The sequence below is a fragment of the Sapajus apella genome, unplaced genomic scaffold, assembly GCF_009761245.1.
Source record: "Sapajus apella isolate SASKATOON/1434 unplaced genomic scaffold, GSC_monkey_1.0 scaffold192, whole genome shotgun sequence".
In the NCBI taxonomy this organism is placed as follows: domain Eukaryota; kingdom Metazoa; phylum Chordata; class Mammalia; order Primates; family Cebidae; genus Sapajus; species Sapajus apella.
The window spans coordinates 1,026,941-1,034,810 of record NW_022437132.1 but is presented as its reverse complement, the minus strand read 5'-3'; the positions used below and the strand labels follow the sequence as shown (position 1 = coordinate 1,034,810).

The window sequence follows — 7,870 nt, the reverse complement described above, 5'->3', positions numbered from 1 at the left end:
GGTGGGGCGGGGCTGCACGGGGCGGGGCGGGGCTCCCCGGGGTGGGGCGGGGCTGCACGCGGCCGGGCGGGGCTGCACGCGGCGGGGCGGGGCTGCACGCGGCGGGGCGGGGTCAGCCCCAGGCGCCGGCGAGACCGCATTTCCTGGCGCAGCCGGCAGAGGGCAAGCGACCATCGCCCAGGACAGCGACGCAAACCCGGGCCGGGAGGAGGCCAGGGCGGGGGTCTGGGGGCGGCGCCGCGACCCCACGGTCCTGTAGCTGCCCGGGTGCCAGTGAGTGGCTGGCACTGCGCTGACGCCGTCCTGCATTTTCTGTCCCTCGACTCCCAAATAAAGAGCACGTTCGCTTTGCGCACGAGGGGTGTGTCTGTCTGGGCTGGAGTCTGGGTCCCCTGTGCAGCGGCTCTACCCACGGACTCATCCCAACCGTGGGGGAGGGGGTTGGGGTCAGAGCCCGGCAGCAGGAGCCCCTGTGCCTCAGAGGGCAGGACAAGCCCAGGTGAGGGCTGGGGGGCTCCACCGCACAGCCCAGCGTGTCCACGGACGGCGTGGCCAGCCCAGAGCCCGGCCACCTCGCTCCCCTCCCGCGCCTCTCCCCGTCCCCCACCAGGGCCAGCTCCTCCATCCTTTCTCCAGGGTCTTGGGGCCTTGGGACATCCTTTGAGACCACTGCATCTCCCCACCTTCTCCTGCACCTCCAGGACCCCGGCTTCAACCTGCACACCCTTCTAGACTGGGCACGCGCTCCGCCCAAAGCTCCTCCCACTGCGGGCGCACCTGCTGGGGTGATTCTCCAGGTGGGCCCCGCTGTCCCCGACATTTGAGCCCAGGACCCCCAGAGTCAGCTGGGCAGATCTGCAGGGGTCCCTCCTGCACCCTCCCCGGGGCTGGGGCCCACCCGGAGAGCATGTGGGAGGGGGTGCCGTCTCCAAGATCCAGGCCCACAGGGCTCTGGTCCCAGCCTGGAGGGGCCGGGGAGGTAACAGGTACAAGCCCCCTGCCTCAACCACCCACTCGGACACCCACCTGGGCAGCTCTCTGAGCTGGGTGGGGTCAGCAGGTGGAAGTTGCTGCTGGGGGTGCTGAGAGGAGAGTGGGGTGCCTTTCACGTGGGGCTAGCAGACCTCTCTCCCCCACCTGCTGACGCCTCCTGGTCATGGCCCACCAGGTGGCCATGCCTGCATGGAGAGAAATCTGGGTGAAGCTGTGAGCAGGCAGGGAGGGCTTCCTGGAGGAGGGGGCCTGACTTCCACCACACAGACCAAGGCACAGGGTCTGGGAGCAGGGCTGGAGGTGTCAGGGCTGGGCCTCTTGCCTCATCTGGAGCTCACTGAGGCCTCGCCACTCACGTCCTGGACGCTCTCACCCTGGTGCCCAGTCAGGCGGCCCCTCTCCCTTGGCCCTGAGTCCTGTGGGAGGAAGAGGTGTCTGTGGCAGGGCATGTTGGTGAGGGCACCCCTGGGGGGTGGATAGACTCAGGCAGTCCCTCCCTGCTTTCTGCTTTGGGGGGAGCTGTATGTAGGCAGTGGCTAGGGCCTAGTCCATGTCAGTGACCCCTGGAGAGAGGGTACTCATCCCCATTTTGCAGATAGGACGCTGAGGCCTGGGAACGCCTGGGCCCTGCCACGTGATTCAGCCCGAAGCCTTGGCACGGCTGGGTCTTCCTGGCCTTTCTCCTGCGGCCCCGTGACCGTCCAGGAGCAGGCAGCCGCTCTGAAGTGGGAGCGCAGACGCTGACCCTGCAAGGTGGGCCCAAAAGCTTCCAGGCCCTTCTCTCCTGCGCAGCCTGTTCCAGAGAAAAACATCCCGTCGCCACGGCGACGACTGGGGCCCGGCTCTCATTCTTCGAGGTGTCATTAAATTTCACCCCGGGTGCTGTCGCCACTGGGTCCTGGCAGCCAGGAGCAGAGGAGAAGACCCAGCGTAAAGCCTCACCCGGGGGCAGCAGGCAGCTCCTGTCCTGCGCAGGAAGCTCCTCAAAGCTGCTCACGGGCACCAGACAGGTCCTGGGGCAGTGACCAGCCAGGCAACAATGAGGAACGACCTCTACTGTCCCCATGGCATGGAGGGGCCTGGAGCCAGTTAGATGCTGGTCCCTGGCATGGGGGGGCGGTGGCCTGGAGCTGGGCAGTCACTGGTGAACTCAAAGACCCCTGAGAGGTCTTCACTCCCCGCCTCCTTGGATACCATGGCCAGGGAGGGGTGGGGTGTGGGTGGGTGTCGGCCTGCTGCAGGAGGGGTGGCCTGGCACTGCCCCATCCTGCGTTCAGGGCTATGGGCGGAGCCCCGTGCCAGCCTCCGTGGGTGTGGGTGTGGGTGAGGTCCCTGATATGCCCGCTCCAGCCCCACCGGGAGCTGCTGGCTGTCACCCCCTCCGGATCGGCGGCTCGTCACGCGGCCTCTCGGGAAGTGGCCATTTAGAGGCCCGGGAGATAATGTTCCCTGCGCGCCAGCCGACACTCAGGCTTCATTATCGCCTGGCCCAGGCAGCGCTCCAGCCCTCAGGTCCTCACCAGGCTGCGGCCCCTCATCCCCTCCGGGAGGGGCTGGCTGAGGGAGAGCCGAGGGCGGGGGCACGGAGAAGGGGCCGGACAGCACCCAGCCAGCCGCTGCTCTGAGCACGAGGCGGCTTCAATGCCGTCAGGCCTCACATGCACTTCACGGCCCGGAGGCCCTGAACCCGCTGCTCCCATGCCAGGGCGGGCGGATGCAGGGGGGCTGATGGCTGCCGCGACGCAGGTGACGCCCCGCTGAAGAGGGGCCGACACCCCCACCCTGTTTCCTGAGCCCCCACTCCCCCATGTGCAGGCCACCCACCAGGCTAGGACACTCGGGGGCCGCCTGCCTTGTGCTGATAAAGGAGCCCCAGACTCTCCAGTCTAATAAAACCCTGAACCCTGAACCCCATGGACAGAGTCCGCGCTGTTTTCTGGGTGCCATCCCAAACGCCTTACTTTAGGAAGATGGGCTGCTCCTCCTGGGAGCCCAGCGAGCCCAGGCATCCAGGAGCCCCTGTCTGCACAGCAGGTAGCTGAACTCTGGGGGGCACGAAGTTGGGGGTCTTGCCGAGGCCCCTTCCCCAGGGCCCGGCACCCCCGCTCGCCCCTCACTGGCACAGGTGCCCCTCAGCACGAGGAGGGGCAGCCCTCCTGGCCTCGCCTGGGTCACTGCTGAGTGTCCGTGGGGGGCCGGCCCCAGGGCGCCCAGCAGCAGCGCTCCCCTGTCGCCACGGTGATGCAGTGGCTGTGCATGGCCAGGGCTATTTCTGTCCAGGAGACGCGCTGTCCTGCCCCACTGAGTCACCCTCCATGCTCCCGCCCACCCCTCGGCCTCCCTCCACCCTGCTCTGTGCTTGGGGAGGCTCTGGGACCCGCCCCACACATGGGGGACTGTCAGGAACACTGCCTCTCTTTTTGGGGGCAGCTCTGCTGGCATTGGGGGCACTGAGGGGCACAGGAAGGGGACTTGGGTCCCCCTTCGTTGGACCTTAGCAGCCCCCGCCTGCCACAGGGATGTTCTGGACACTTCTGAGCTGCAGAGGTGCCCATTTCACGGGCGAGGCTGCGGCTCAGACCCAGGGAGCAGTGGGGTGTGGGCATCCGCCTGTCTTTCTCCACAAGCCCTGGGAGTCCCACGGGCTATGAGGGGGTGGCCACACAGGAGCCCCCATTCCGTCCCAGTGAGACGCATCTGCAGAGCTGTGTTCTCACCGCCCAGGTCAGAGCCGCGCAGAGCTGGCTGGGGCGGCTGCAGGCGCCAGTCACGGGGCCTCCGGTCTTCACACCTCATCTGTGCCGCCACAGCCAACAGGGTGAGGGTGGTTGTCCCCAGAGGGGCCTGCGGGGCCTGCTGGGTGCTGCGGCCAAGGGTGAGCTGTCACCGCCCAGGGCCAGCTGGAGGGGGGAGCCTGGAACCAGCTGCAGCTGGCGTGGCCCCCACCACAGCCCTCCCCAGCCCTGCTGCCTGCAGCCTGGCACACGAAGCCCCGCAGGCGGACCCTTGGTCCCCCCTCACCCCAACCTCCTCTCCTCATCACTCTTTGCCCGGGGCGGGGAGGGGGCTGAGGGCCAGGCCTAGCTGAGGGGCTGGACGGAGCACAGGACCCCAGGTGGCACACGAATCAGCTGAGGGGACTGAGCCAGCCCGGGGCCCCTCCCCGCCCCAGCCTGCTTTCGGGCAAGGCCGCCACCATTCTCTCGCCAGCCCAGTGCCTCCGGCAACAGGGACGGGGCCTGTGGGAATGGCCGCGTGTCTGTGTCCAGAGGCCCAGGGTCAGAGCCGGGCTCCGTCCAGTCCAGCTTCCCCGCCGGCGGCATGAGGGCGTGAGGGCTCTGCGTCCTGGGCGGGCAGCATGGCAGCCTTGGCTCCAGCCCCCTCGCCAACCCACCAGACACAGCTTCCTCCTTAGGGCACTGCGTCCTGGGCGGGCAGCAGGCTTGGTTTCCCCATGGAGGAGAGCAGTGCCCACCGCGCCGTCCCCACCCCAGCCGGCCGAGACGCCAGGCCCCCAGCCCCACTCATGGGTGTGGAGCTGCCAGGAGGCCCCGGGGGCCGCGAAGCCGGCTGCGTGGTGGACTCGAGGGCCCTGCCAGCATCCTGTCCGGAGCCCAGCGGCGCTGGCCCTCGGCCTGTTGGTCTTGGCCGGCCCAGAGGAAGCCACAGGCGCCCGGGCAGGCATGAAAGGGCTCTTTGACGCTGGGCTGCGGGGACAGAAACACAGACGGCCGGCCAGGCAGGGAGGACACAGGGAGCGTCCCTGAGACGGTAACGGGAGCGCGGAGCCTGGGGGTGGTTGTGGGGGTCCTCACAGCCGCCCTGGCCAGGCCGGGCTGAACCTGAGGAGCAGGATCCAGCCCCGACCGTCTGCCTGGCGGGGCCGGGTCTGGGAGGCTCGGGAACTCTGTGGGCACTCCTGCAGGCCTCTGTGTGGGGCAAGTGCTGCGGACATGCCCACTCCTGCCAGGCTCCCTCCACTGGAGGAGTCCAGGGGGGTCTTCTGGTCTCCAGTGGGGCCAGAAATTGAGTCAGGGTATGCTGAGCTGGTGAGGAGGCAGGCAGAGGGGATCTCGGCCGCCAGAGACATTCCACCCACCTGGAATGACCCACTGCAAGAGGAAGGACCTTGCTCTGCGCTGCAATCCCAAAGGGCTTCCTGAAGGAGGCAGCCTAAATCTTTGTCCAGCAGAGCCCGTGTTCAGGGAAGATGGAGGACCCCGATCCCAAGCACCTTCCCCCGCAGGAGATATTCCTGGCCAAGCCTCCAGATGTGGCCGTGGGGGGAGTGATGTGGGCAAGCCCTACCTGCCAGAGAGGGAAACTGAGACCAGGCTTGTCCTGGCAGGTGCTGGTTGAGCCAGGAGGGGGTCTGTCCAGGAGGACCAGGCTGGCTCTGGCTCCCCTTCGGCACCAAGGTTGGGGGCGGCCTCCCGAGGCCCCTGCAGGCCCTGTCCTGGGGCTCCGGCTATAAGCTCGCTGGGTCCGGTGAGGCAGGCCTGGCTGCAGCTGGGTCTCCTTGCGCTGCGCAGGGCCCCTTGCACCAGGCCAGCCTTGGGGGCCTTTCCCGGGAGCAGTGCAGCAGTCTGTGCCCCAGGGCTCTGCCCAGCCACAGCAGGTGGGGCCTTGGGTGGCCACCGCTCCTGAGTGTGGAAGGTGGCCTCGGACACCCCTGTGCCCATGACGGCTTCCCCTTCACCTGCCGGGTGCAGGGACCCAGCTTTGGGGACCAGGACTCCCGACTCCAGGTGTCCAGGGTGCCTGGTGCAGCCCAGAGCCTCAGCCTCGGCCTCACCTGCTGGGCCAGGACAAGCCATGCCCAGGCAGGAGCTCCCGCCCCCACCCCTATCTCCCCCAACGGGGGCACGGCCGGGCAGCTGCAGGGTCTGGGGGCTCCAGCTGGGATACCTCCTCCTCAGTCCCTCCCTCTCCCCTCTCCCCCAGCCCTGACCAAGATGGCAGCTCCCGCCCTGCTGCTCCTGGCACTGCTGCTGCCCACGGGGGCCTGGCCCGGGCTGCCCAGGAGGCCCTGTGTGAGCTGCTGCCGCCCGGCCTGGCCGCCTGGCCCCTACGCCCGGGCGAGTGACGGGGACCCGTGGTGGGGGCTTCCCCGAGTGCGGCCCACCATAGACATCGAAATCCTCAAAGGTGAGGCCTGTGGGGGTGATGCCTGCGTGGCTCCCCACCAGGGCCCAGCAGCCCAGAGGCAGTGGGGCCGGGACCTGGGGCTGGGGAGGAGGGACCAGGAGGGGCTCACTGAGCACGGGTCTCTGCCCTGGCCACGATCTCTGCCCAGGGACACTCCCAGTTCCCCCCCTGAAGCAGGAAGAAGCCTGGCTTGGGGAGGGACCCATGAACCAAAGTGGGGTGCTGAGGACCCTGAGGAAGGGGCCAGGGTTCCTGGGATCCCCAAACTGGCAGCACCTTGGGAAGGGAGAGTGGGCCACCCTGCTGCCTGAGACCCCACACCAGAGGCTGCACTGTCCTGAGGGCTGGACAGCAGGCTGTGCTGAGGTTAGACGTGGGTAAGAACTTCCCAGCTTCTCATTCTTTATTTAACACCCAACCCAGACCCTCTTCTGCAGCTGGCCCTGAGCACCCACGTCCCTGCCCTCCCCGTGGGGACCGCCCCAGCGCAGGCCTTGGCCCAGCCAAACCTTTGTAGCATGGCTTGTGGGCGTGGAGGCTGGGAGAGGGGAGGTCGCTTGCAGGGACTGTGTCCTTACAGTGACCCTGGAGCCCCAGCCCCTGGCCTGGGTGCCTGGAATGGGGGCGGCCGCCCCGCCCGGCCCCAACCCGCGGCTTCCGTTTGTCTTCTGCAGGTGAGAAGGGCGAGGCCGGGGTCCGAGGGCGTTCCGGCAGGAGCGGGAAGGAGGGGCCGCCGGGCTCCCCGGGCCTGCAGGGCCGCAAAGGCCAGAAGGGGCAGCTGGGGCCACCAGGCGCCCCGTGCCAGCGTGCCTACGCGGCCTTCTCCGTGGGCCGGCGCGAGGGCCTGCACAGCTCCCACGGCTTCCAGGCGGTGCCCTTCGACACGGAGCTGGTGAACCTGGACGGCGCCTTCGACCTGGCCGCGGGCCGCTTCCTCTGCGCGGTGCCCGGCGTCTACTTCCTCAGCCTCAACGTGCACACCTGGAACTCCAAGGAGACCTACCTGCACGTCATGTGGAACCGGCGGCCCGCGGCCGTGCTGTACGCGCAGCCCAGCGAGCGCAGCCTCATGCAGGCCCAGAGCCTGCTGCTGCCGCTGGCCGCGGGCGACACCGTCTGGGTGCGCATGTTCCGGCGTGACCAGGACAACGCCGTCTACGGCGAGCTCGGGGACCTCTACATCACCTTCAGCGGCCACCTGGTCAAGCCGGCCGCCGAGCCGTAGCCGGGAGAGGGCCCGCGGCTGGGCACGCTGCCCGTGTGCGGTGGAGGCAGCAGAGCTTAAGCACCAACTGTGTGCAGGGATTGAGTGGTTGTGTGCTGACTGTGTGCGGGGATTGCTTGAGTGCTGACTGTGTGCGGGGATTGCTTGAGTGCTGACTGTGTGCAGGGATTGAGTGGTTGTGTGCTGACTGTGTGCGGGGATTGCTTGAGTGCTGACAGTGTGCAGGGATTGAGTGGTTGTGTGCTGACTGTGTGTGGGGATTGCTTGAGTGCTGACTGTGTGCGGGGATTACTTGAGCGCTGACTGTGTGTGGGGATTGCTCGAGTGCTGACTGTGTGCGGGGATTGCTTGAGCGCTGTGTGCGGGGATTGCTTGAGCGCTGACTGTGTGCAGGGATTGAGTGGTTGTGTGCTGTGTGCGGGGATTGGTTGAGCGCTGACTGTGTGCGGGGATTGAGTGGTTGTGTGCTGTGTGCAGGGATTGCTTGAGTGCTGACTGTGTGTA

The 7,870-nt window shown here is 67.8% G+C and overlaps 1 protein-coding gene across 1 annotated transcript; it reads left to right on the top strand.

Annotated features, from left to right (window-relative positions):
* The first annotated feature begins 4,657 nt into the window (after positions 1 to 4,657).
* Positions 4,658 to 7,424, top strand: C1QTNF8 (C1q and TNF related 8). The gene is made up of 3 exons (XM_032269419.1): positions 4,658 to 4,764; positions 5,938 to 6,141; positions 6,816 to 7,424. Exons 2-3 carry the CDS (start codon positions 5,949 to 5,951, stop codon positions 7,364 to 7,366), a joined length of 744 nt encoding a protein of 247 aa, XP_032125310.1. The 5' UTR covers positions 4,658 to 4,764; positions 5,938 to 5,948; the 3' UTR covers positions 7,367 to 7,424.
* Positions 7,425 to 7,870: the final 446 nt, after the last annotated feature.

Coding starts and splice junctions, on each gene's coding strand:
- C1QTNF8 (XM_032269419.1), top strand. CDS start 5,949: ATGGCAGCTCCCGCCCTGCTGCTCCTGGCACTGCTGCTGCCCACGGGG. Junction 6,142..6,815: donor AGACATCGAAATCCTCAAAG/GTGAGGCCTGTG, acceptor TGTCTTCTGCAG/GTGAGAAGGGCGAGGCCGGG.